General features: G+C 59.8%; 3 protein-coding genes across 9 annotated transcripts; 2 read left to right on the top strand and 1 right to left on the bottom strand.

The window, feature by feature from the left end:
• Positions 1 to 936: 936 nt before the first annotated feature.
• WDR18 (WD repeat domain 18) lies at positions 937 to 10,776 on the top strand. Of its 3 annotated transcripts, none has more exons than XM_019657413.1 (11): positions 956 to 1,165; positions 2,327 to 2,437; positions 3,888 to 4,021; positions 4,345 to 4,486; positions 5,021 to 5,164; positions 5,382 to 5,446; positions 5,546 to 5,670; positions 5,875 to 6,041; positions 6,979 to 7,047; positions 7,247 to 7,374; positions 9,069 to 10,776. In XM_019657413.1, the coding sequence occupies exons 1-11, from the start codon at positions 956 to 958 to the stop codon at positions 9,139 to 9,141; spliced, it is 1,368 nt and encodes a 455-aa protein (XP_019512958.1). In that variant the 3' UTR covers positions 9,142 to 10,776. The 3 variants fall into 3 exon arrangements, with proteins under 3 accessions (XP_019512960.1, XP_019512958.1, XP_019512959.1); XM_019657414.1 differs by lacking the exon at positions 9,069 to 10,776 and adding an exon at positions 7,465 to 7,593; XM_019657415.1 differs by lacking the exon at positions 9,069 to 10,776 and having other exon boundaries at positions 937 to 1,165; positions 7,247 to 7,458.
• GRIN3B (glutamate ionotropic receptor NMDA type subunit 3B) lies at positions 10,493 to 19,817 on the top strand. Of its 3 annotated transcripts, XM_019657406.1 has the most exons (11): positions 10,493 to 10,576; positions 10,975 to 11,024; positions 11,203 to 11,935; positions 13,618 to 14,210; positions 14,497 to 15,529; positions 17,418 to 17,563; positions 17,643 to 17,758; positions 17,885 to 18,036; positions 18,358 to 18,522; positions 18,600 to 18,658; positions 18,878 to 19,817. In XM_019657406.1, the coding sequence occupies exons 3-11, from the start codon at positions 11,510 to 11,512 to the stop codon at positions 19,281 to 19,283; spliced, it is 3,096 nt and encodes a 1,031-aa protein (XP_019512951.1). In that variant the 5' UTR covers positions 10,493 to 10,576; positions 10,975 to 11,024; positions 11,203 to 11,509; the 3' UTR covers positions 19,284 to 19,817. The 3 variants fall into 3 exon arrangements, with proteins under 3 accessions (XP_019512951.1, XP_019512952.1, XP_019512953.1); XM_019657407.1 differs by having other exon boundaries at positions 10,975 to 11,301; XM_019657408.1 differs by lacking the exon at positions 11,203 to 11,935 and having other exon boundaries at positions 10,975 to 11,139.
• On the bottom strand, positions 19,382 to 26,986 carry TMEM259 (transmembrane protein 259). Of its 3 annotated transcripts, none has more exons than XM_019657412.1 (11): positions 26,629 to 26,986; positions 22,999 to 23,280; positions 22,286 to 22,385; positions 21,941 to 22,051; positions 21,611 to 21,733; positions 21,438 to 21,538; positions 21,290 to 21,347; positions 21,116 to 21,196; positions 20,897 to 21,029; positions 20,725 to 20,824; positions 19,382 to 20,638 (listed from the first exon to the last, which is right to left on the bottom strand). In XM_019657412.1, exons 1-11 carry the CDS (start codon positions 26,851 to 26,853, stop codon positions 20,084 to 20,086), a joined length of 1,869 nt encoding a protein of 622 aa, XP_019512957.1. In that variant the 5' UTR covers positions 26,854 to 26,986; the 3' UTR covers positions 19,382 to 20,083. The 3 variants fall into 3 exon arrangements, with proteins under 3 accessions (XP_019512957.1, XP_019512954.1, XP_019512956.1); XM_019657411.1 differs by having other exon boundaries at positions 20,084 to 20,638; positions 21,116 to 21,199; positions 26,629 to 26,984; XM_019657409.1 differs by having other exon boundaries at positions 21,116 to 21,347.

Raw genomic sequence — 26,986 nt, forward strand, 5'->3', positions numbered from 1 at the left:
AGTTGGCACCATCATTGCGCTCTTCCCAGGCGAGGCAGATCAGTCGCTGGCTTCTGGACGGCTGCTCACTGCGGTTGCTGGCGGCTCACGGTAGCCCATGGCAACCCACTGCAGCAGAGGCTGCAGCCTACGCCTTAGCCGGGGACTCAGGGCAGCCCAGCTCCAGGTTGAGCTGTTGTTCAGCATCTTAGCTGTGGAGGGCAGTGTCACTGGCCCTCATATGTGGGATAGAACTGGAGCCCTCTGGGGTCCCAAGCCAGCTCTTAACCATCGCGCCACTCGGCCAGCCCTAATTCCACATTTTAAAGTACACTGTTTTAAGATGTGGCCAGGGGCCGGCAGCTGTAACCTGAGGTTAGTTGCCCCCTACTTATTTGGGCTGCACCAAATTCCTGAAATAAAAAAGTGGATTTTGTGGCCCCCAAGTTAGAGAGGTCCAAGGAGAGGCTGACGGTTGATCAGTGAATACGAATTTAATTACTATGTGTTCAGTGCCAGCTAAATATGGTATGTCAGATACGTACTCTATACTTTACGTACACTGTCTCATTTAGGCCTATGAGCTCGGTACTTTATCATTTGCACATCATAAAAAAGAAAATCCTAGAGGTTGACTCACTTGGCCAAAAGCGCCCAGCGTAAATGGTCAAGCCAGACTTCCAGGCTCTAAAGCTACTTAACTGCTCGCGGGAGACCCTGGGCCTTGGTTTCGCCATCCAGTTTTGTAAGAGGATTCCTTTCAAGATCTCTAACCAGGCGCAGGTGCGCCCCTTGATTCTCAGCGAAGGAAGAAAAATATTCCCAGGTCACAGGGCAGGCCCCTCCCCTGTGTGGGCCACGCGCGGGCCGGCCAACCGCCGGGGACTCAGCAACGTGGGCGCCGCTCTAGCCTGCGCGGTGCAGTCGCCCGCGTCTCGCTGATGATGACGCACGTCCGGGACGGTGGGGGAGGAAGATGGCGGCGCCCATGGAGGTGGCCGTGTGTACAGACGCGTCCGCCCAGCTGTGGAGCTGCGTTGTGTGGGAGCTGCACTCGGGCGCCAACCTGCTTACATACCGCGGCGGCCAAGCTGGGCCCCGCGGCCTGGCGCTGCTCAATGGCGAGTACCTGCTGGCGGCGCAGCTGGGCAAGAACTACATCAGCGCCTGGGAGCTGCAGCGGAAGGTGCGGCGGCGCGGGCCTGGGCTCTGATGGGGGGTGCGCGGGGCTCTTTAGACTGCTGTCGGTGGGGGCTGCACTGAACTGGGGGCGGGGAGAGAAACTCCGTTAGAGGGCTCTGCGCATGCACGGGTCTGAGGGCTTTTCGGTGGAGGGAGGTGCGCGCCCCGGGGCGGGTGGGATCCGTTAAGTCGTACGCGCAGAGTTGAGTACCGCGGCGTCAGGGGTGGCGTGGGGGGCGGGTCTCTGAGGCAGCCGTCTAGGAGCACAGGAAGTGCTGGGGAGGTGGGGAGACCCTTAGGGGAGCTGTATATGAATGGGCGTGAAATTTAAAAGGAGAGTTTGCAGTTGAGGTTCCGTGCGTCTCGTGAGCTTGGAGAGTGAGGGTCTGAGGCCTGGGGAACCCCCTGAAACGGTAGTCCGGGAGCCTCTTGCATTTATCCTCCAAAAAAAGATGCTACCCTTCCTCATCAGGGTCCACAGTGTTTCCTCTCTTAAAGCAAGCACAAAATGCAGCCCCTGCAGCTGCTTGCTTCCCCTTTCTGCTAGCTGACATTTCCTGGGGTAAACTCTGCCCTGGCTTTGTCTGGCGTGGTCCACACACCATACATGAAGTTTTCCCATTATAGAGTTTTGGAAACTGAGGCTTACAGGCCTGGTCGTAGGTGGGACCTTAGGAAAGCAGGATTGCGGAACAAGCCGATTGGTCTTTGGGTTCTCTGGCCCCAATGTCCCTCCTGGATCCTCTGGGCCTTGCCCACCCCCATGCCCAGAGGAGCCCTCTGGCCCGCTACCCAGATGGAGCACCATCCTGCTTTTATCTGAGGACCCTCAAACCTTCACCTCCAGCCTGCAAAGCCTTGGCTAGAATGAACACTTCTTTGCTGAACTGTGGATTTGCTCAAACCATCCCTGTTCCCTCCCCTCTTTCTGGCTTTCTTGGACATAGCAGCTGCCGCGGTGCCCCCTCCCACTCGCCTCACTGGCCAGGGCTCCCAAGTTTTGCATGAAGCTCAGAGGCTTCTTTTTTTTTTAAGCTGAGCCATTCTGCCACCTGTTGGCAGCTCAGCGGCTGCTCAGCTTGGGCCACGCATTGAACTGCTGTTGCTCAGAGCTCAAATTCTTGAGTGAGCTCTTAACCCTCAGAGGCTTCTTATGTTCTTCTAGGACCAGCTCCAGCAGAAGATCATGTGCCCCGGGCCTGTCACCTGCCTGGCCACATCGCCCAATGGCCTCTACGTGCTGGCAGGCATTGCAGAGAGCACATACCTGTGGGAGGTAAGCATGAGAGCACAGAGCCAGGGTTGTGGGGTTTGGCCTCTGGGCCACTGGTTTATTAGACCACCGACAGTGTTGTTACCAATAGTCAGTTATGTTTGAGGGGAGCCTCCTGTGCAGACAGTTCAGGATTTGTGGCCAGAAGGTGAGTGTCACCATGTTGTGACTCCTGCCTGACCTTGTTTGTACCTGCAAAATAGCCTTGGTGCCTTCCCCGGAGTTATGCTGAGAGAATTGAAATCTCTGTGGACAATAGAAGGACCACAGAGATGGGAAGGGCTTCCTCATTTCGCCCTAGGACTTTCAGACCTTGATACTGATTCTGAAACTAGGAAGCAGTTGCTCAGGCCACAGTTGCTCCTCACAGGTTGCCCCCATCATGGTAGAAATTCTTGCCCTGGTTTCTGCCAGCTTGGAGCAGGGGTCATGGTAGAAACCAGTGGCCCGTGGCCTGATGGGGGACATCTTAGGAGGTTGCTCCTCCATGATAAGGGACAGCTATGGTATGTCTAGGCAGGTAGGGGTTGCTGTGTGGCCTTGGCTCCCCCATCCTCTTGGAGAATTTCAGATCAGTATGAGGTGTGACCCCAAGGGGGTGCCCAGTGTGACTAACCAGAGGCAGGAGCCCAGGCCCAGGGCTTTCAGTCAACCATCTTGGCTTCCATAAGCTGCCACTGTTGGCCTTTCCCCCAGCTGAGTGGGTGGGGAAGGCTGGAAATCCTTAGGGCGGGGGCTGTGGGGTAAGCAGTTGTGCATTTATATCCAAGTTTCCCTCCTCTACGGATACTGGTTGTTGGGTTTAGGGCCACCCTACTGTTGTGTGACTTCACTTGAACTGATTATACCTGCAAAGCCTCTGTATTCAAGTAAGGTCTTAGGATCCAGGAGTTAGGACATGAATATAGTTATTTAGGGGACACAATTCAACTCACAACAGCATCTGTACCATCCTACTCCCATGCCATAGCCCTTGCCATGTGTCATGTGATAGGCTCACCTTTTCCTGCCTCTGGGCTCCTCCCTTTTCCGTAGACCGAACTTCTTAACTTCCTGCTGGTCTTGGGTCTCCCTTCTCCCAGGTTTCACAGTAAGAAGCACCCCCACCCCCAGTCCCTCCTGTGGTGTGGCTGCATTTGAAGCCCCTCACAGCCAGCCCAGAAGACTGTGACTTCCTGCTGTGACAGAATCTCCATGGGGAGCCACCCTCTTGCTTGTCCTGGGTCCAGCTGCTCCTGGGGACCCGTTTCCTCACCAGCCTTATCACTTGCCCCTGCCTTACCTGTGGACAGCAGTCACACAAACCCTCACCCTGTGCTGGGTGGGGTTCCTTGGTTAGACCAAGCCTTGGTGCAGTGGACCGTGCAGGCTCATGCTCCCCTGTGACCTGGCAGCTGGAGAGCCAGGTGCTGTGGCCCATTTCCTGCCCTGATTCGGTGTGCCCCTTCCCCAGGTCTCCACAGGGAACCTCCTTGTCATCCTGAGCCGTCATTATCAAGACATCTCCTGCCTGCGGTTCACGGGGGACAGCAGCTACTTCCTCTCAGGGGGCAAGGACTGCCTGGTGCTGGTGTGGAGCCTATGCAGGTAGCACCCCAACCCTCACAGTCCACGCCCGGCTGTGGAGCACCGGGCCTGCAGCCTCCAGCCAGTGAGGCCTCAGCAGAAAGGGCAGGGAGCCCGCTCTACAGAAGGTTGAGCCAAGGTCCCAGGGCAGGAAGGGGCTGGGGCTGGGAGCTGCGAGTCAGGTACGCTGGTGTGAGGAGGACAAGGGCGATGGGTTTGTCTAGGGGACCGTGGGGAACCATCTCAGAATTTTCCTTGGGTAAGATGGGCCCAGTGGCTGCATGGAAGCAGGTGGGGACATCGGGGTGCAGCCCTCACTCACCCTGAGTCCACTCCTCCCACAGTGTGCTTCAGGTGGACCCCTCCAGGACCCCAGTGCCCCAGCATGTCTGGTCCCGCCATACCCTCCCCATCACAGACTTGCACTGCGGCTTTGGGGGGCCCCTGGCCCGGGTGGCCACTGCCTCACTGGACCAGACAGTGAAGGTAGGAACCACCCTCCCCCGCAGTGGATCTGCAGCTGAGCCCAGGTGGCTGCCAGGTTCTTGGCTGACGTGAGCCAGTGAATCACCTGCTCCCCCCAGGCTGGTGGCTCCAGACAGTTCTTAATCCCCTGATGCTTCCAGCCTCAAGGACATCCAGAGGGTGGACAGTCCAGGCCCGTGTTGGCTCAGAAATTTCCACTTGGCTGCCTGCACCCAGTGGCTCCCTGGCTAAGCCTTGGGATTTGAGGGCATGTAGCCCTTGGGTCTTTGTCTGTTGTGGGTGGAGGGCAGAACCCAGGACTGACAGCAGCTAAAGCAGGTAGTGGCAAGGGGTCCTGGGCATTAGAACTGAACTGTGTCTCAGGGAGGCCAAGTCTCTCAACCCCAAGAAACCTCTGGGTGACAGCTCCCGTCCGAGATTCCATGGAGTCCAGGGTCTTCCACTTAGGGCTGCCCAGCTCTCAGACCAGCACCCCCGCCCAGCCGGGACCCTGGTATCCATGGAGTGCCCATCCCACAACCCGCCCACCCCCAGCTATGGGAGATCTCCTCGGGCGAGTTGCTGCTGTCTGTGCTCTTTGATGTGAGCGTCATGGCTGTGACCATGGACCTGGCTGAGCATCACATGTTCTGCGGGGGCAGCGATGGCTCCATCTTCCAGGTTGACCTCTGCACCTGGGTGAGTGGCAGGTGCTTGGGCCCGTGGTTGGAGGCTTAGGGGGTGGAGGGATACCCTGGGTCCATCCTCCAAAGGCTCTGGGACCGTCCATCCTGCTTGCATCCAGGTCCTCATGCCCAGCGGGCTCCACTCTGGCCCATCACCCTCAGTGCCCTGGGTCCCCTGGGGCTGAGGTGCCACAGTGTCCCTCTGGTCACTGGCTCCTTGGCCTCTGCAGCCTGGGCAGAGAGAGAAAAGCTTCCAGCCGGAACAGGACAGTGGGAAGGTGTTCAAAGGCCACAGGTGCGGGGACCGGATGGGAAGCAGAAAAGGGGTCCTGTTCTGTCACTCGTGGTGTGAGGCATCATTTGCAACACCCATTTCTCACACCTGTGTCCTCAGAAACCAGGTGACCTGCCTGTCCGTGTCCACTGACGGCAGCGTGCTGCTCTCTGGATCACATGATGAGACTGTGCGCCTCTGGGACATCCAGAGCAAACAGTGCATCAGGACGGTGACCTTCAAAGGTGGGACTGGGGGCAGGCCGGGGGCTCAGGAATGAGGATGGGAGACTGAGAGGTCGTGAAGCCATGTGTCCACAGCCTAGCCACCGGGCCGGGTGCTGGGAGGCAGGGCCAATGAGAGGAAAGTGGTCAGGCCGCTCCTGGACAGTTGGGGAGGTCTGAGGAGTGGCGGGAGCTGTGGCCTGCCTGACCACCGCTCCCCTGCAGGCCCGGTGACCAATGCCTCCATCATGCTGGCCCCAGTCAGCATGCTGAGCTCTGACTTCAGGCCCAGCCTGCCCCTGCCGCACTTCAACAAGCACCTGCTTGGCGCTGAGCACGGTGATGAGCAGCACCGTGGAGCCCTCGCCCTGCGCCTGGGCCTCCACCAGCAGGTAGGTCCCACAGCAGGTGCCCCTCCCTCAGTCCTTTGCAGTGTGGCTCTACCTTCCCTCTGAGTCTGGTTCCTGGCCAGGGTTTTTGTTCAGGCACCTGCGAGAGCCCTCCACATAACGTCCTCAGTGAGAACATCCCTCTGACCATGTGGCTGAGCCCAGCCTAGTGGCCCCACCTGACCTCAGAAAGCACCAGAACCTTCCAGAGTGGAAGCGGCTCACACAGCACTCCCAAGTGAGCATGACCAGAGGCACTGTGTGTCCAGTGCCTTCTCCAGCAGAGCAGTAGATGCCGCTCACGCCCCACCAGGCTCCCCTCCACAGATGGCCCGCCTGGCTATCCTCAGCTGGCCTTGCCACACCAGGTGTGCACTGTCCACCTCTGCCCTATTTCCATGCCCTGGAATCACACATGCCCCACAGGGCTGTCTAGGCCCCTAGAACAGCACCTCCTGCTGCAGCAGCGTTTCTGTTCATCTCGCTGGGCTCTGCCCACATAAACCACCTGGTGGTCCTCTGGAGCTGCCTTTTTTTTTTTTTTTTTAGAAGAAAAATTGTAAAATCCTTTTTATTTTACTTTTTTTTTTATTATGGAGCCTTCTTGATCATGGTTTCTGCACGTCCCCTGAGGCCCAACCCCAGTCCCATGCCTGCCATGTGGCCTTGAGTGTCCCTGATCCCCTGGGCCTTGTGGGACACAGTCCTGCAGCAAGAAGCTGATCAGAGGAGACTGCACACTGCTTCCTGCTGGATGTGGGGTTGAAGCTGTGGCCTCCACAGAGAAGTCACCCCAAGCCAGGCACCTGGTGACCCCTTCTCAGAGCCTTAGTCTTCCTGTCTGTGAGCGGGTGTCAGGGTGACACCTGCGTCCCTATTGGGGTGATGTGTGTGGCACAGGTGAGCCCCCAGGTCACTGACACAGTCCCTTCTGTTGCAGGGCTCAGAGCTTAGCTACTTGGAGCGGTTGGACCAGCTGCATGCGGTGATGTGCAGCACGATGGAGAAGGTAGGCGGGGCTGGCAGTGAGGGGTGGGTTTTTGGAAGTGGTGGGTGGGGTGGATAAATGGGGCCATGGAGAAGGGGCGGGGCTGGAATGGACAGCATCCTGGAGTGGGGTGGTGTGGGGCTGTTTATTGGGGAGGAGAACCTCCTCCTTTGTCCGGGTGGCCAAGGCCCCTCTCCTCTGAGTCCCTACCCCTCCCCAGAGCGTGCTGGGCGGCCAAGACCAACTACGGATTCGCGTGACCGAGCTGGAGGAGGAGGTGCGTAACTTGCGCAAGATCAACCGAGACCTGTTCGACTTTTCCACCCGCATCATTACCAGGCCAGCCAAGTGAGTGCGGGTACTGGGACCCCCTCCCGTGGCCCGGGGCCTCTGGGCTGAGTTGCGATTCCGCCTGTCCCATTTCATCTGTCCGATCAGCTGACCCAGTGGACCCACCCCGAGACCAGCCGCCCACCGAAGCCCACCTTCCACCCACTCACGTTTGGATTGCTACCCATGTGAGGGATCGTTCTGTCTGAGTGTTGATTATTGGTGTCTGTTGTGTCATATTGGTGTTTGTTCTGTTTTTAACAAAAGACCTAAAATCCTGTCCTCCTTGGGCCTCCATGTATGCCAAGGGCTGTCCCAGGTCCCAGACTGGGCTCCCTTGAGGCAGGGGCTGTCAGAGCCCAACTTTTAACCATCCAATGTGGAGAAGCTGTGGTTCTCAGACTTTCCAGACACTCATCTGTCTCACAGTGCCTTTGCACCATGGCAAGGGCCAGACCACCCTCCATGGAAGGGGACTAGGGCAGGAGGCTGCCTCATCTGCAGGCTGAGGTAGCCAAGGGTGGCAGTGATTCAGGGAGAGTGGTGTGGTCACACTGGTCCCATCCTCATGGCCACCAAGGGTCCCTCCCAACCTGGGTCCAGGCAGGGGCTCTGGGGTGGTGGCCAGTTGAGGGCTGGAGTCTCCTGGAGGGACACACACCTGGTCCACTTGACCACAATGTTCTTGTCAGTGTCAAGGGCCTGAAGGAGGCCAGGCACCCCCACTGCCCTGGGGACACTGCCAGCCGCCAGTCAGTACCTGGAGCCTAGCCCAGACGCATAGACCCAAGGCTGCCCTTGGAATCTTCCAGAAAGCTACCCCCACTGACAGCCCTGCTTAATGATCCAGAAAACCTGTGTGATTTAGTGGATGCTGTAATGACTGCAGCCTCAAGCCAGCAGCTAGCGCTGAGTTCATGCTTTTAGACTAATTTGTGTCATCCTTCCCGGGGCTCTGTTCTTGCCAGCAAGTGGTCCAGTCATACTATAGCAGGATGCCCGGGACTGCACTGGCCCACCCTCTGTACCTGCTTCCGGGCACCCCCAAAACAGGGAGCTCAGACATGACGGTACCTGGGGGCTGTGCTGTTCATGCCAAGTGAAGGGTCCTGCTGGCTGATGGCCACATCTCTCTCTCACATGGAGCGGGGCCTGTGGCTGATGGTCAACAAAACTGGGTGCTTGGAGCCCGATCTGCAGAGGGTCCAGATATGGGGGAGCTTCTGGATGGGGTCGTGCTCCAAGGGGCACCTCATCTGCCAGGGCCTGACACTTGGATCCTATCCGTGGTGAGGGCGCCTCTGCCCAGCCACATGTGCCCCTAGCCCTCTGCTGTCAGCTGGGAAGGAGATATGGGGCTAGTTTTAGGCTGGGGGCTGCTGCCTGAGTAGGTCCCATCAGTTCCAGACCAAGTCGGCAGGTCGCCATGAGATGGGCTGATACTGGCCTCTGTCTGGTGGCCTCCCCTTAGTCTGAATCTTTCCCTGGGGGTGGCTGTTTCCCTACAGATTCCCAGGGCCAGAGCTTCTGCCCCCCTGAACAGCTCTCTGGACCTTCAGCTGCTGGGGTGCCCTGGGCAGGGAAGGTGGGGTGCCCATCCCACAGCTTCAGGGTGTGGGGGAAGCATCAATACGCAAATGGCTTCCATGTCCACACTGTCCCCACTGCTTGTCCAGTGAGGGCCTGGAAGGTCACCCTTCCTCCTTCTGCAGGCCACGACGGAGGGCTCAGAGGTCAGCCAACTCCTTGCAGACAACACAAGGCCGCGAGGGCTCAGCCCACTGACTTCATCCCCATCCTGCCTGAAATCACCATGTGGCCTCAGACGAGCCTTGCCTGGCTCTGAGACTCAGTTTTCTTCTCTCTAAAAGGGGATGTCCCCCATCCTGGGCCTGCAAGGAGCATTGGGGAGCATATGCCTAACTGACGTGTGACACGAGTAGCACACAGGAAGTGGTGCTCTTATAATCTGGTCTATAAGAATTGTACATGCTCCTTGGTACAATTTAACCCCAAATCCTGGGTGTCATTGCCAGAGGGGAGATGCTGACAGCCACTGATCCTCACGCTGACTCTTTTGTGCTGGCAGCATTTCTATGTAAACCACAGTGAGATGGCACCTCACACCTGCAATGAAAACAAAAGTGAGAGGAGGTGGGAAAAGTGGACCCTCACGCATGGCTGTTTGGGCAGCCATTGTGACAAGATAGTCCGGCAGTTCTTCCAAAAATGAAACAATCGCCTTGTGACCCAGCAATCCACTTCTGGGTGGGTGGACACCCAAAAGGACAAAGCAGGGGCTTGAAGATTACACACTCGTGTTCACAGCAGTGTATGCACAACAGCCAAAATGTGGGAGCAACCCAAGTGTCCACCCATGGGTTGACGGATAAACAATGTGGTTCATCCAGAAGGACTTGAAAAGGAAAGACATTCTGACACCTGCTCTAACGTGTATGGACCTTGAGGGCATACTCAGTGAGAAGCCAGGCACAGAAGGTCAACGTTTGTTGATAGACCACCTGAATGCTGGGGGTTGGATGAGGGTGAGGAAGTATCCCCTACCCAGGAGAGGCCCCTTTTTTTCAGGGCTCATGCTGTCAGAGGGACTGTACCCCAGGGTGGGATGAGGCCCAGGTGGTCCCTGAGGACACTATAATGGTACTTCACCCAGCACCTGAGCAGATGGGGTACTCCTTGGCTTGATGATGACCTCAGGCAGGGAGGGGCCCAGAATCTGTGATCCTTGGGGACTCTCCCTATTTGGGGATGCTTGGCCAGGTGACTGGATGAGGTGGGCTCTTTGTCACCTGGAATCCAGCCCTCATTACAGTCATCGTGAATTTCTATCCTTAATGCAGGCTGGCACTTGGAATTTTTATTCATCTAATGGAGTTTTTTTCCTGGCTCCAAAAGGGAATGTATGTGGTGTGGGGAAAAAAAAGTATAGATTATGCATTCATTAGAACTGGAATGTTCCATGTCTGAGCACCTGCCCTGTACCCCAAAGGGGTCTGGAAGATGTCATTTTTCTCTGCCCTCCCCCCATACCCACCCCAGGAAGGACGTGATGAGAATTCTGTGCAGGGAGCTGCTGGCCCTGATTCCGCCATGTTTATTGGGCACCGCTGCATGCCAGGGCCACAGGGACCCCGGGTCGTTTGAGGTGGGGAGTCCCAGAGATCACCAGAAGGCTTGGGGATTGGCAGACGGCAGGGAGGTACGGAAGGTTCTGGAGCAGTGGAGGGTGATCAAGTGTCCTTGTCTGAGTAGTTACTTAAGCAATTGTAGAGTTCCTGCTGTGCGCAAGCCCTGGAGACAGAGCAGTTAAAAAGCTAGACCCACCCCTGCCCTCCTAGAGTTGAGTGGGGGGTGCTATCCAGTAAATAAGAAAGCAAATAAAAAGATGGAGTTAATGTAGTCAGGGGAAGCTTAAATGTGTCTGGGAGGGTGTTCTGCATATTTTGGGGTGACAAGCAGGGAATGTTTATCAGCAGGGGCATTTGGCACTGGGTCTTGAAGGGTAAAGAGTTTTCTAGTCCAAGTTGCCTACCCACAGCTAGCAGGCAGATCTGTCCTCTAGGGTCCCATCAGATACTCTTGCCTCGGTTTCCCCAGGGTGCACACGATGTTGGAGCACACTCAGATGGAGGCATTTCTTCCTGGAGGTGAGGGGATGTGTGACCATGGAGACAAATCCCGACCCCTCCTGGGTTGCAGTGTCCCTGACTGAACAATGGGCCACGTTCCCAGGCAGGAGGGGGATGTCCTGGAGTAGAACAGGTATATGTGGCCAATTTTTTACCAAATTCTCTCCCTGGTGTGAAATCTTGGTTTCATTTGTAGAATGGGGAGATAACTTAGCTGGCACGGAGTGAGGAAGAGCCGTGGTTGTATCCCACCCCTCCGCTGCGTGCCATCTGAACCTCCGTTTCCCGGCCCTGGGTAGTGAGTGGGTCCAGCTCCCTAGTGGGTCCTTGTCATTGTGGGGTTGGGAGGCGATGAGGGCGGGAGTAGGTCGGCGGAATTGGGCAGGGAGGGGTGCTCCAGCCTGCGGGGACGGGGAAGGGAGTGGCCTGGGTCGGCGGGAATCCCGCCTCCGTAGCGTGGTACCAGCCGTTCCGTCCTGCAGCTCCCGGCTGGCAACTTTGGGATGGAGTTTGTGCGAACGCTGTGGTTCGGCCTGGCGCTGACGCTGGGGCCCGGGCCCGCCGGGGGCCACCCGCAGCCGTGCGGCGTCCTGGCGCGTTTGGGGGGCTCCGTGCGCCTGGGCGTCGTCCTGCCCCGCGCGCCCCGCGCCCGCGCCCGCGCCCGCGCCTCACTGGCTCGGGCTGCTCTGGCGCCGCGGATGCCGTACAACCTGAGCCTGGAGCTGGTGGCCACTGCGCCCCCCGCCCGCGATCCTGCCTCGCTGGCCCGCGGCCTGTGCCAGACGCTGGCGGCGCCGGGCGTAGTGGCCGTACTCGCCTTCCCCGAGGCACAGCCGGAGCTACTGCAGTTGCACTTCCTGGCAGCCGCCACTGAGACCCCCGTGCTCAGCGTGCTGCGGCGGGAGGCGCGCGCGCCCCTCGGCACCCCGGTAGGCGCGACGCTGGGCGTCAAGAAGCATGGGAACTTGGGGTGCGGATGAGGGAGGCCCCGGAACGCTCCTGGGGCGCGGGCAGTGGGGGTCCGATGCCGGAGTCCCTGGGGCGCTCGGGATCCGGACTTCTGGACGGCGGATGCATGAGTCGCGGGGACCTGGAGCCCTGGGCCCATGTGGTTCCGGAACCCCGGATGGCCGAACCCACAGGACGCCCCCTTGGGGACACGGAACTCCCGTGCATACCCTTTCCCTGGGCCTTGGTGGTGGAGTCTCGCCACCGCGGCCCCTGCTCCCTTGGCCCCCAGGACCCATTCCCCTCGTTGTGAGGGCCCTTCCAGATCCGAGGGCCCCTCCGGGTTCCCACCAAGCAAGACCGCGGGGCTGGGAAGAGGAAGCGGGGCTCCTTGTTCGCGCTTCCAGGGTTGCCCTTCTTGTGTCACCAGTCACTCCAAAGCTTTCCATCCTCTACGACTCTTGGAATTGATTTTCTCTTCTAGATTCCACCCCCACCTCAGGCCCGGATTTGGGACGAAAATAGAAAATGGGAAAAGGATGATTGGCAGGGCCCTGGGGACCCTGTTGTGACCCAAGGAAAGACACCTCTCCTCCCAGGGCCAGCAGGGAGGAGCCCAACGCGGGGACATGGGGGCTGGTAGCACCCTCCCTCTCTCCAAACCCACCCCTTTCAGGCCTTCCTTCTCCTCAGGGAGGGGAGTCCCTGACCCTAGAGGAGGCCAGGGTCCCATTGACCCTGCTGTCCCTGTGCTGAGAAGCCTACTGGAGTCCCCCTGCCTTCTCGAGGTGGAGAGATGCAAAACCCAAATCCAGGGCTGTGGCGCCCTCCGCTTTCGCCTCCAGGAACTGTGCCCCTGCAGTTGGAACTGGCGGGCTTTTGTGGGGACTAGCTTGAACCCCCAGGAACCGAGCAGTAGTGTCCAGCCTGTCTCCCAGCACTAGTCGTCCTGTCCCTATGCAGGCAACAGCTTGCCCACCTTAGGTGTCTGGCAAAGTTCTCTTGTCCTTCACAGGCTGAGCAAATCCAGGAAAACTTTCTGGGTACTACTGGGCACCTCAGCCCCTGGCTTGCCTGGCACAGGGAAGTGATGTGTAGGAGGGAAGGGGTCCTAAGAGGAAGCACTGTGGCTTAGCTCTGAGCACAAGGGCATCAGCCAGTTTGTGATCAGGAAGACCCAGTCCTGGGCCCTCCAGGGGCTCCTAGATGGGAGGGCTGGATGAGGTCAGGACTGTGGGGAATGAGGGCCTTAAGGCTGGGAGAGTCCAAAGAGGGAGCCAGAGTTCTGTGTGGGGGATGGGGTTATCTAAATAGAGGAGAGGCAGTGGGGCTGGGTTTTGAAGAATGTGTAGGAGTTGGCAGGCATAGAGGGAAGAAGGTATTCCAGATAGGGAATGGCACGTGCATAAAGCCTCAAAGTGCTACCAAGGTGGCCAGAGACACAAGAAAAGGCCCTGAATGTAAGACCAGGGAGGCTGGGGTTTGTGCTAATGGCTGTGGAGAGCCACAAAAGGGTTTAGAGCAGGAGTGGGTTGGGAGGAGGCAGGAGCAAGATCCAGTTATCAAGGTGACGTCTGTTTATTGAACAACTACTAATGTGGGTGGGAAAGGTGTGGTGGGACATGGAGGTCACCAGCTCTAACTGTGACCACCCTCTTCCCAGAACCCGTTCCACCTACAGCTGGACTGGGCCAACCCCCTAGAGACGCTGCTTGATGTGCTGGTGTCTGTGCTGCAGGCACATGCCTGGGAGGACGTTGGCCTGGCCCTCTGCCGCATGCGGGACCCTGGTGGCCTGGTGGCCCTCTGGACAAGCCGGGCTGGCCGGGTCCCAAAGCTGGTGCTGGACTTGAGCAGGCCGGACACAGGCAATGCAGGGTTGCAGGCCCGTCTGGCCCCACTGGGGGCGCCAGTAGGGGGCTCAGGCCCAGTACCTGTAGCTGTGCTCCTTGGCTGCCAGGCGGCTACAGCCTGGCAAGTGCTGGAGGTCGTGCCCCCTGGGCCCCGCTGGCTGCTGGGCACACCACTGCCTGCTGAGGCACTGCCCACCAAGGGCATGCCACCTGGGTTGCTTGCACTGGGCGAGGTGGCTCGACCCCCACTGGAGGCTGCCATCCACGATGCGGTAGAGCTGGTGACACGGGCACTGGGCAGTGCAGCCCGTGTACAGCCAGAGGGCACCTTCCTTCCTGCCACAGTCAACTGCAACGACCTGCAGCCAGCTGTGCCCAAGTCCTCCAGCCGCTTCTTGGCACGGTGAGAGAGGACCCTGCTTGGGAAGCGTGTGCAGCCCCCACATGGAGCTGCCTCTATCCCCCAACATTATTGGGCACTTGCTGTGTGCCAGGCACTGTGGTCCTCACAAGATGGCAGCTTTGTGCCTGTCTTGGTTGGAGCAGAGCCTGAGAAGGGGCTCTGGTGTGTGTGGGGCACAACATCCACTGTGGTCCTGGTGTGTGCTGAGAAGTAGGGGGGCGGGGTCTGAGCTTTGCTGAGGGGGCTCCTGCTGCCTGACACCTGCCTGTCCCCCACCTCCTGCCAGGTTCCTGGGCAACACATCCTTCGAGGGCCGCACAGGGCCAGTGTGGGTGACCAGCTCCTCGCAGGTGCACATGTCCCGGCACTTCCGCGTGTGGAGTCTGCGTCAGGACCCGCTGGGCACCCCAGCCTGGGCCATGCTGGGCAGCTGGCAGGACGGGAGGCTGGAGCTGAAGCCGGGGGGAGCCGCTGCGCGGCCCTCTCCCCCACTGAGAGCCCAGGCCCAGCCCAAACTGCGTGTGGTGACACTGGTGGAGCACCCGTTCGTGTTTGCTCGAGAGCCAGATGAGGACGGGCAGTGCCCAGCGGGGCAGCTGTGCCTGGCCCCTGGCACCAACGACTCGGCCACCCTGGACGCACTCTTTGCCGCACTGGCCAATGGCTCGGTGCCCCGCGCCCTGCGCAAGTGTTGCTATGGCTACTGCATAGACCTACTGGAGCGCCTGGCGGAGGACATGCTCTTCAACTTCGAGCTGTACATCGTGGGTGACGGCAAGTACGGCGCCCTGCGGGACGGCCGCTGGACCGGCCTAGTGGGCGACCTGCTGGCCGGCAGGGCCCACATGGCGGTCACCAGCTTCAGCATCAACTCGGCACGCTCGCAGGTGGTGGACTTCAGCAGTCCCTTCTTCTCCACCAGCCTGGGTATCATGGTGCGCGCACGTGACACAGCGTCGCCCATCGGCGCCTTCATGTGGCCGCTGCACTGGTCTATGTGGCTGGGCGTCTTTGCCGCCCTGCACCTCACCGCGCTCTTCCTCACACTCTACGAGTGGCGCAGCCCCTACGGCCTCACGCCCCGCGGCCGGAACCGTGGCACCGTCTTCTCCTACTCCTCGGCCCTCAACCTCTGCTATGCCATCCTGTTTGGACGCACTGTGTCCAGCAAGACACCCAAGTGCCCCACGGGGCGTCTGCTCATGAACCTGTGGGCCATCTTCTGCCTGCTCGTGCTGTCCAGCTACACGGCCAACTTGGCCGCCGTCATGGTGGGGGACAAGAATTTCGAGGAGCTATCAGGGATCCACGATCCCAAGGTGGGCAGCTACGGGGGCAGGGGACAGAGGTGGGAGGTCGCCCACACCCACTGTTGGGCCAGTCCACTCACCCACTGCTGGGTCCAAAATCCAGCCGCATGCGGCCATCCATTCCAACAAACGTTTATTGAGCACCTAGGGTGTGCCAGGCACTGGGGACCCAGTTGGAACAAAACTTGAAGATCCCCATTCCTGGGAATTGGACATGACAAGACTCAAGCAAAACAGCTGGTGTGTGAGACAGGTGATAACACACAGGGACAAAAGTAAGGCAGAGTGGGAACGTAAGACTGCTGGAAGGGACATTTCCTAAAATAGGGGTTAGGAATTCCTCCAGGAGGGGGTGACATTTGAGGGACTTTTATGCACACATCAGAGAAGCAAGGGCACAGTCTATCTAAAGAAAGGCCTTGGGGCAGGACTGTGCCTGTGCCTAGCGTGTTGGAGGAATAGTGAGGAAGCCCCTGTGGCTGGAACAAAGTGAGCAAAGGAGGTGACAGACAAAGGGGCAGGTCATGCAGAGCCTCTAAAGCAGTGCCCCCTGAGACACAATTTGCACTGGGAGGCCTGGAGGGCAGGGGTGTACCTCAGTCCACATCTTTTTTAATGAAAAAAAAAAATTGAGTCTGAGTACCGAGCAAAGAATGCCATGAGTGAACCCATTGACCCACCCCCAAATCAAGTCCTGGCCCCTTCCACCCACCACAGCCCCAGCTGCAGGGTTATTGTGAAACAAACCCCAGCCCATCATTTCATCATATATACTCGGGAACTTTGACAGACATCAGGAGCCCACTTTCCCAGTTATCTCCCTACCACCACCACAGTTTTTTAATCTGGACCCTAAACGCCCAGATATTGTAGATGGCAGATACCTCTCATCTCTGGGTTCCCTCTCCATCTTTTCTCCCCATTGTTGTTCTGCCCCATAGTGTCTCCCACTATTTGAATCTGGCTGATTGCGTCCCCTGAGGGGTGTTTAGCCTGTTCTGTTGCTTCCCAACCCCCATGCTCTCTGTAAACCCATAATAAAACCTAGATGCAGCAGTTGGATGTGCTAGCCACTCAACAGGTATGGCTAATTTAAAAATCAAGTTAGTTAAATGCAAGTGCTCAACAGCCACAGAAACAGCACAGGTACAGAATGTTTTCATCATTGGAAAGTTCTAAAAGGCACTGCTCTAAAGACTCAGTCTAGCTCGTGTGGCTTTTGGTGGTGCTATAGCACCATGGGAGCAGTTGCACACTCATTGAGTAGGAGTCTGCACAGATCCTGGGCCCCTGTGGAGACCAGGGGGAAGGAACTGCGCTGGCCTTGGGGGCGGGGGCAATGAGGAGGGGTTGGAAGTGCCTGGTTCTGGGTGTTCTGAAGGTGAGCAGAGCCTACACGATTTGCAGGGTGGGATCTGGAGATGAGGGAGAGAGGAGGAAGAACGATTTGCCCTGGCTGGGGTGGGAAGACCTAGGAGGCAGGTGGGGAGGGGGTTTTGGATGTGGTGAGCTTGGGGCTCCCGTGGGACCCCAAAGGGAGCTGTGGAGGTGGTGGGAGGCAGAGGTCTGCAGTTCAGAGCCAGGCGTGGGTGAAGATAGACGTTTGGGTTCTTAGAACAGTGGGTTTCAACTGGGTAATGTGCCCCCAGGGGACATGGGCCACGTCTGGAGACATTTGTGGTTGTCACATTGGGGGTGCTCCTGGCATCGCCAGGGATGCCCATGCTCTACACTCATAAGTGCCCAGGCGGCCCACTCACAGAGAATGACCGGGTCCTACGTCAGACCTGTGGAGTAGAGACGCTGGTTAAGCGTCCTGGGCTCGGGCTGGGGGGGCAGAGCAGAGTTGGGTGGGGGCGCAGGGGCGGCCTGGCGCTGACCAGTCGCTGGCCCGCAGTTGCACCACCCATCCCAGGGCTTCCGCTTTGGCACCGTGTGGGAGAGCAGTGCGGAGGCCTACATCAAAAAGAGCTTCCCCGAGATGCACACGCACATGCGGCGCCACAGCGCGCCCACCACACCCCACGGCGTCGCCATGCTCACGTGAGACTGGCGGGAGGCGGGGCGCCGGGGCGGGCCCCCAACCCCAGGCGGCTACTTACCCCCTCCGCTAACCCTGCAGGAGCGACCCTCCGAAACTCAACGCCTTCATCATGGACAAGTCGCTTCTGGACTACGAGGTCTCCATTGACACCGACTGCAAACTGTTGACCGTGGGCAAACCCTTCGCCATCGAAGGTGAGGGGTCTCCTGGTCCCAGTGATCCTGGGGCAGCGGAGAGCCACTAATGAATGACTCAAGATGGGCACAGTTCCCCAGGGACTGCATCTGGCTGGTCCCAACCAGACCCCCGGCCTCCTCCAGGCTATGGCATTGGGCTCCCACAGAATTCACCACTCACCTCCAACCTGTCTGAGTTCATCAGCCGGTACAAGTCGTCCGGTTTCATCGATCTGCTGCATGACAAGTGGTACAAGATGGTGCCTTGTGGGAAGCGGGTGTTCGCCTTCACAGAGGTGGGACAGGGCCCGGGACACAGGGTGGGAGTAGGTGTGGGGGCCCTGAGCCTGCATGGGCCTTGACTGAGGTGGCCAACCCCCTGCTTATTCCTGAGATGTGTATTTGCCTTTGTGCATTCCTATTCATCCTACAAAACCCCAGCTCCAGTGCCCTCTCCTCCATGAAACCTTGTTCCATAACATGAAGCCCTAGCCTTCCAATCCAGCTGCACAGCCCCAGGCCCCTGTCTCTGGCCCACCCTCTCCTTCCCAGGCCAGGGCTCCTCAAGGGTCTGTCCTGGTCGTGAAGGGTTCATGCCTGTGTTCTGCCCACCACAGACCCTCCAGATGGGCATCTACCATTTCTCGGGTCTTTTTGTGCTGCTCTGCCTGGGCCTGGGCAGCGCCCTGCTCAGTTTGCTGGGCGAGCACGTCTTCTACCGCCTGGCGCTGCCACGCATCCGAAGAGGCAACAGGCTGCAGTACTGGCTGCACACGAGCCAGGTGAGGGGCCGGCACAGGGCGGGTAGGCATAGGCAGCCCTCCGACCCGACCTGACCCAGCCTCTGTCTGGCTCGCAGAGAATACACCGCGCCCTCAACTTAGAGCCGCCTGACGGGCCGGAGGAGCCGGAACGGAGGTAAGAGGCTCCGGAGTCGCTACCCACCCCTCCCAGGCCGGCCACTTTACACCTATCCCTACCTCCCCCAAGGCCAGACTGCTCGGTCCATGTCTCCCACCGCCTGGGGCCTCTTCAGAAACCTCCACCCCAGAGGGCACAGCGGGGCCATGGGTAGGGCGCGGCTGCCCCTGTTCCTCGGGGAACACTTGTCCAGCCCCATCTATCGTCCGTCCCCAGAGGTCCGGAGAAGCAGCAGCAGGACATGATAGCCGCCCCCGCGGACCCGGGCGGCTGGACACGGGTGCGCCGGGTCGTAGGGAAGCAGCGTCGCGTGCGCTTCCTGCTGGAGCCAGCCATCGTCGCTGCTTCACCCGCCGCGGACATGGATGCGGGTGGAGCCAGGCCGCCCGAGGGCCCCGTTTGGCTCTGCTCCAATGGCTGGCCATCCGCCGCGCTGCCCACGGGCGCCCCGCGGCCCGGCGAGCTGGAGGAGCTGGAACGGCACATTGCGGGCGCGCAGACGCGACTCCGCCAGGCGCTGCTACGGCGCAGGGAGCTCCTGGCTCAGCTCCCGGGCGGCGCCTGCAACCGGCCGCTTCGCTTGCTCCAGGCCTACGCGGAAACGCCTGGGACCGCCCCGTGACGCCTCCACCTGTTGCGCGCGGGTAGGAGGTGGTGATGCCCCCAACCCGCCCCTCCCACACACACACACACACACACACACACACACACACACCCGGAGCCTGCGCAAACAGCCCCAGCCTTGGGCGCACGCGCAAACGCTGGCAGGGCGCTGTCATGTTTATTCTATATACAAACACAATTTCGTACACTGCAATTAAACAAAACAGAATGAGCCCTCCGCAGTCCTCACCGAGTCACTTGGTTTGGCTGCTCTCCCGCCCCAGCACAGCTGGACCCTAGCACCCCGCTACTGCCTTCAGCGTTGGCATCCCTGTGCCTGAGACACCAGCCCTGCCCTCCCTGGACCCCAGCCCTGTCTTGCGCACGCGCAGACACACGCGCACGGGCAAGGGCCATGGAAAAGGCACTGGGCACAAGCACCAGCCAGGCAGCCAATCCCCATCCGTGTTCACCTGGCTCAAAGACCTGCCAGGCTCTGCCCTCAGGTACACCTCGTTCTAGACCTTTCACCAACCCCTTCCAGAACCTTCCATGGAGTCCCCACCCCCACCTCCTGCCCTGGCTAATCAACCTGCCTCAATTTGCTGGCTGAGGGGGCCTACCACAAATGTGGCAGGGATAGGCTGCAGGCAGGCCCCAAGCCCAAGGAGAGGAGCCCACCCCTGGGCAAACCAGATGGACCCCAACACCACAGTGCAAGCTGGGCAGTCCTGGAGACACCAGTGACTGCCTCCCTGACCCCCGAGGGCCCCAGCCAGCCTGGACAGCCAGGAACTGAGGCACTCAGCTGCTCAGGATTCAGGAGCCAGCCTCCGAGGGCGAGTCTGCTGGGGCCATGGACTCAGGGCTGGGCCCACTAACCCCAGCAGCCAGAGGCGCTGTGTCAAGTGCTGAGGAATCGTTTGGGAGGGCACTGTCCTGGGGTGCCTGGGGGCCCCGAGGGAGCCCCCCGCCTGGGTTCAGGGGGCCGGCTGCCCGCCGCTCCAGGAGGGAGGTGCTCAGGCCGGACAAGAAGGAGGCGTCTGTGATGATGGCAGCTGTCTCCGCCATCCAGCCCAGGTCTCCACTGGCTGCTGCGGCCACTGAGGCTGCTGCAGCCACAAGAGAGCTGGGTGCCTCGGCCATGGACCCAGGGACACCACCAACCCCTGGCGAGCCAGGGCCCAGGGCAGGGGGCTGGCCGGCAGGGTCAGGGGCGGTAGCTGGGGTGCCCCCGTTGTTGTTGAGGTCGTCCGGCAGTGCCGTAGGGGTGCCAGGACCCAGCGGTGGTGTCTGCAGCAGCATCTCCTGGATTCGTATCTGCTGCAGGATGGCTGGCAGCTCATAGTGGTGGAAGAAGTAGATCATGGAATGCTGGGGGGGCAGGGTGGATGCAGGTCAAGCCCTGCCCAGTGGCAGGCCTCCCGAGGCCACACCCTGGGGCAGGCAGGGCCCCTCACCTGGATGAAGAGCCAGGAAGTGACCAGGGCCAGGCTGCTGTACTGACCATTGAAGCGGTAGTGGTAGGCATAGAAGGCGAAGTGGTACAGGTAGAAGAACCTGCAGGGGACAGAATGAGGCACTGCCCGCCCACACCCCACCCTGCCCCACCTGGACCCCTGTGGCACTCACCGCAGCCAATGTCTCTTGCTGGTGTTGGTGTGGCAGCAGATAGCGTCGTACTGGTCAGCCAGCCACACGATAAGGATGATGTAGAAGGCAGTGGTGGTGTCGTTGAAGAACTCTGACATGATGGCTTCCATCCCTGTGGGAAGCTAGCGGTTGGGACCCTGGCGGGACAGTGGGTGTGGGGGTAGGGCAGGGAGGCAGGAGGACAGGCGGGGTTCTCACCCACGAGGGCCAGGATGACGGTCAGCAGGGGTGCCGCAGGGAAGGCGATGGCCATGTTCATCTCCAGCATCTGCAGCAGGTCCACTGCGGGCAGAGGACGGCGGGCGGGCAGACCGCGTGAGGCGCCCCTGGGGGCAGGGCTGGCCCCACCCGCAGGCTGCTGGGGAGACTCACCAATGAAGACAAAGATCTGGTGGTGGGAGTAGCGGAGCAGCATGGACACACTCAGGGTCTGCAAGTGAGGCAGCGTGAGACCGGCGAGAGCTGCCCACCCAATGCCCCACACCCTCTGCCCAGCCCAGCCCGGCCCTGTGGCACTCACAAAAATGACCATGATGACAAAGGCAGCCAGGTAGGATGTGCGGGCCATCCACATGCTCACGAAGCGGTAGTGCTCACCGGACACCACGTTCCGCAGGAAGCCTGTGCAGGGGAGCCGTGAGCACAGTTGCCTGTCCACCGGGCCCCCCCACCCCATCCTGGTCCCAGTCACACCCTTGTTCTCCTCATTTTCAGCCAGGCCCTTCACACTGGACATGAGGATGTCATCGTAGCCCAGGAACTCAGCTAGCAACAGGCGACTGAAGCGGTCTCCGAAGCACTGGTCCCGTGTGGGGTCTGTAGGTGGAATGCATGTGATGGGGTGTGCCTGGTTAAGGCCCCCACCAGCCTACCCACCCCACCCGAACAGTGCTGTGACCATAAGGCCCCAAAGGACAGAGCCTGGGGACAGCTTCCTGCTGATGAAGCAGGGATGGCTCCCAGACTTGGGTTTCACATGCTTCGGGGTCAGCCCCACCCAGGCCTTCTACCAGGGGCACTCACCCAGGGTGACCACCATGACTGGGATGCTGAGCCGCTGCCGTGTGGCCTGCGACAGGCGCAGGAAGCCATACTCCAGCGAGTACTCCACGATGTACTCGTCCTGAGGCCACACTGCGGGTGGGCACCACCAGTCAGCCAGTGGAGCCCTGGCCAAGCCCTCCTCCCGCATTCACAGAAGAGGGTCCCGGGGCGGGGGGGAAGCATCTCCCTCGGCCTCACATGCTGCTGACAGATGGGGAAATAGAGGCTTGGAGTGGCCATTCTCCCCGGCCAGCGCTGCTCGGCTCCTCCAGCCAGGGGCATGACCCCCCAGTTGACTTCATCTGACACCTCGGCGGCATGTACCTTTTGAGGATGTCTCAGGAAAGGGGAACTCCTGGCTGTCATTCAGGGCCTCGGGAGCACCAGGCGGCTTGAACACCTTGGGCTCGATGTCCAACTCAAACTGTAGGGCAGCAGGAAGCAGAGCATCTGTGGGCCCACAGCACCAGGGGGTCTGGCCTGGAGGCCCCTCTCCTGCTACCTGGAAGGAGATGCACTCCGCCCCTGGCCACTGTAACCCCCCAGCCTCTGCTGAAATGTCCTCCACATCTAGGGTTGGAGGACCTCTGACCGGTGTCCTGCCAAAGACCCTCACCCAACACCAAGCTCCTGGTGGTCTCCAAGTGAGGGTCTACATGCTGAAGCTGGGGGCAGGGCCTTGGGTCTGGGAGGAAAAGGATCAATGGGACTGGGCTGCCTGGCAAGGTCTACACAACAGTCCACCTGCACCAACCCCTCGCCCACGGGACCCCTGCCTCTGATTGTATGAGCATGTTTCTCCCTATAGGCTGTGGGCCACACACACCCACCCTTGGGCAGCTGCACCACCTGGGGCCACCAGAGGTCTCAGCCCAGAGCTTCCCAGGACCTCCTCAGCACCCCCAGAACGAGGCCACTCGCTTTCAGGTGACAGTCTGCCTGGCACAATGCCCAGTCCCACCTCAACAGGAGCCGCAGAGTTGGCTGAGGTCCCTAACTTTCCCAGCAACAACACCCTCCTACTTATGGCAGCTCACCTGGATGGAGTGATTCCCAAACATCTCCATGGTCAGCTCCACCTCTTCCTCATCCTCCTCCTCCAGCTCCAGGCCACTGGGCGCTGCAGTGAGGCTGGGGAAGCTGCTGCGGCCACCAGCACAGAACTGCAGGAAGACGGGTGCGCGGCTGGAGTTCGGCTGTACCTCCACACGCAGGACGCCCTCACGTGGCCACTGGTCACGCACGTGCTCCAGGCAGTTGATGGGCGAGCGGGAGAAGACAATATGGATATAGGCCAGCACGAAGAGCACGAACAGGGCCTGGGGGTGGGGGCGGTCAGCAAGGTCTGAGCTTTATGGGGAAAGAGGACCCCAGGGCGCTGACGTCCCTAAGCCCTGAGCCCATACTGGCCCCTCCCAACAACCTGGGACCTGAGGGTGTCACTGGTCTAAGGCCCTGACCACCCTGCCCTGGGTGAGCCAGAATGAACCCTGCCCCCCACCCTAGGAGAGGCCACCTGACAGGGGACCGGGCAGAGACCATGGCACCATCAAACAACTGCTCGCATCCTGGGAGGCGCAGCCCAGGTGCTGCCACCCCTGGGCTACCCGCTGCTGCCCAGCTACCTTATGCTCTGCCTTGTTCTCAGAGCGCCCCTGACCTCACCAGCTAAAAACAGCCTCTCTTGGGGCCGGCCAAGTGGCGCGATGCTTAAGAACTCGCTTGGGATGCCAGAGGGCCCTGGTTCGGATCCCACATATGAGGGCCAGCGACACTGCCCTCCACAGCTAAGATGCTGAACAACAGCTCAACCTGGAGCTGGGCTGCCGTGAGTCGCCGGCGCCAGCACCGGCTGCAGCCCCTTTGGCAGTGGGTTGCCATGGGCTACCATGTGTAGCCAGCAGCCAGCGTGAGCGGCCAGCAGCCGCAGTGAGCGGCCGTCCAGAAGCCGGCGACTGATCTGCCTCACCAGGGAAGAGCGCAATGACGGTGCCAACTTGGGCCAGTGAAGCAACATCCTCCACAACTAGATTGAAGAACAAAAATGACAGCAACTTGTATGTTCCCCTTCCCCCAGTTCCCCAGCACTGTTCCCATCCCCCCAATTCCCCAATAAAAAAAAATAATAAAAACAGCCTCCCTTGCCCGCCAGATGACCCCTGTACCCCTCCCCACTGGCAGGGCCAGCTGCAACTGCAAGGACACAGCCAACCCTAGTGGGCTGGGACAGCTCATTGTGCCTCTCTGAAGCCCAGTTCCCACATTGGTAAATTTGGGATAGGTGGTTCTGTCCATGGGCTGGGGACATCTGTGGTTGTCACACTGGGTGTGCTCCTGGCATCCAGGGAGGTGGGGCCAGGGATGCTGCTCAGCACCCCACAGTGCCCAGGATGGCCCCCACGGAGAACCAGTATCTTGATGTTAGAAGTACTGAGCAGAAATTCTGCCCTGTCACCAACAGCACCTTCCACCTGACTAAAAGTATGTCTAAAGGGCCCTCCACATGGTTCTACTTAGGGACACCTTCCTCAAGAGCCTACCTTACTACCTGATGGTCTTACTTCTCATGGGGCCCCAGGTGGCTGAGTGTCACCCTCCCAGACAAGAGGCCGAGTCCAGGGCATCACCCCTGTGCATCCCATCCACTGCCCCACCCTTGGGGAAAAGGGTGGCCCAATGTGGCACCAGCTGGCCCAATGTAGCGCCTGCCTCCCCAGGAAAGATGGGTGTCAGGGAGCTGGCAACCCCAGTGGCTGCTCAGCCAGACTGGAATGAACCCTCAGCTGCACCAGCACAGCCTCCAAGTACTCCCACATGCTCCCACACCAAATTCCCATTCTCCAGGACTTGCTGACTATATGGTCCAGTTGGATCACAGAGAGACCAGAGCACAAAGCCCCTCCCTGCCCTAAGATGGGGACATTGATGCCCAGGGGTGTGGTGAACCACCTATGGCCATACAGCCACTAGCAGGGCCACCAGAACCCCCTCCCTTCCATGAGCCTCGAAGGGTGGTACTAACGCCAGCCATGGTCACCCTTTGGAGTATGTTCTGCAGCGTGAACAAAGGCCAAGTCAGTAAGGCACCCACTAACGAGTTGGCCCAGCCAAAGTGGCTGTGACCAGAGAGGGATGGGGAGAGGCCCCACCTCCAAGAGCACTGTTGCATGCCTGGATCCAGCCATGCCTAAAGCTATAGGATCCCACTTTTGGCTCCCCAGTTTCATGAGGTCCAAGATCCCTCTTGGGCAAACGTGAACTGTTTCCTTCACTTGCAGCCAGTGCAGCAGGGGGACAGAGATTAGGGCATCACTGAGATATCAGCAGATAAACATTGTAGCCCCCAGGCACCCAGGCATTCAGGTCTCAGCAGACAGATGCAGAGACAAGAATACAGCTGGGGTCTCTGCCAGGGGAGGAGGGGACTGGAGGAAGCAGTGTGGCCAGACGAGCCTCCCACAGGCCAGTCTGCACCCCAGCCCTTCTCCCCAACATGGTGTCTGGGGACCAAGTTGGTGGTGGGAGTTGTGAAGTCCGGGGAGGGGTCAGAGACCCACAGAGGTGATAAGAAGCAGTCAGACGGCTGACCCTGCAACCCCCTTCTCCTTAGCCCTCAGCCCAGCTCTCCAGGCCCTGGGGCTGGCTGACAACGCAAGCACCTCCACTGCCAGCATCAGCCCCCTTTCTGCAGACAGGGACCTGAAGCTCACTTGGCAGTATCAGCACCCCCAGCCCCTCCGTGGCGGAACTCTGACGGTAAACTAAAGGGTTGTTTCTCCCTTTCCTCAGAAGTTGCAGTTAGCAACTGGGGCCACCCTTCTGCTCAGGAACCCAGAACCCTGGCGTTCGTCTGGCCAGCTCCTTGTCTGGACCCACACTTGAGTGAGGCCCCTTCTTGGAAGGGCCCAGGCTAACACAGGTGCTTACTAAGCCACACTCATAGCTGAAACCTCTGTGCCACCCAAGGGAGGTTCTAGAGTAGCAGCACTAGCTGTGACTTTGCTACTAACCCTGGCAAGTGGACCTTAGCTAGGTCACATATCCCTGTGAGGTTCAGAGAAGGGAGAGGTGCGGTGGGGACTGGTGGGAGGTCCCAAGGAGGGAGAGAGTACTGAAAAAAAGGGGAGCAAAAGGAAGAGGTGGAAGGGGAAGTGGTACTTCCAGTGCAGGTGGGTGGCTCTAGGGTGTATCCTGAGGAAGTCAGGGTGGGCCTGGAATGGGGAAGCCCAGGATTGGCAATCTGGGCGAGGACAGGCAAGGGACGTGTGTGGGGGGGTCCTCCCAGGGTGAGGATCCCAGGCAGCATGGTCAGGGGACATAGGACTGGGAGGAAGTCCCTGACAAGTCAGGACCAGGCTCCAGACCTCACAGGGATGGGTCACCAGACGTAGGGTGCAGCCTGGAGAGGGTTGAGAGTGAGTTCCTGGAGTCAGGATAAGGGGCCACCCACGGAGTGAGACTGGGCCTTCCCAGGGTGAAGTCTCAGATAGGGGATCAGGGACTGGGGTGGCACGCTTAAAATGAGGATCCCCCAGGAAAGGGGCCGGATCTAGACCTCTGGATAGGAGGGTTTCGCTGTCCTAGGCAGGATCGGGGTCACAGGTCGCAAGCCTGAGGGGAGGGTCCGGCCGCTGGGGTCAAGGGTCAGGGGTCGTAGCCGCGGTCACCTTGAGCAACACAAAGAACTCGAAGAGACGGCGGAAGGCGGGCGGGAAAAGCCGCGAGTAGGTCACAGCCATCTTGAAGAAGAGAGCGTGGAAGAGCCGGTCGCGCACGTTGATGAGCGGGTTGGGGTTGAGGTTCGGGGTGCGGGGCCCGCGCGCGGGGGCCGGGCCGCCGCCACCGCCGTTGGGCCCGGGCCCAGGGGCTCCAGGCGCTGCGTGCTCCGACATGCCGCCCAGCGTCGCGCTCTAACGGCCCGCGGGTCCCCAAGGGAGCCTCCCGGCCGCCATCAGCCGTCCTCGCCGCCGCCGCGCTCCTCACGGCTGCCAGGCCACCGCCGCCATCTTCCGCCTCCGCAGCCCT

Source organism: Hipposideros armiger, unplaced genomic scaffold, assembly GCF_001890085.2.
Source record: "Hipposideros armiger isolate ML-2016 unplaced genomic scaffold, ASM189008v1 scaffold_275, whole genome shotgun sequence".
In the NCBI taxonomy this organism is placed as follows: domain Eukaryota; kingdom Metazoa; phylum Chordata; class Mammalia; order Chiroptera; family Hipposideridae; genus Hipposideros; species Hipposideros armiger.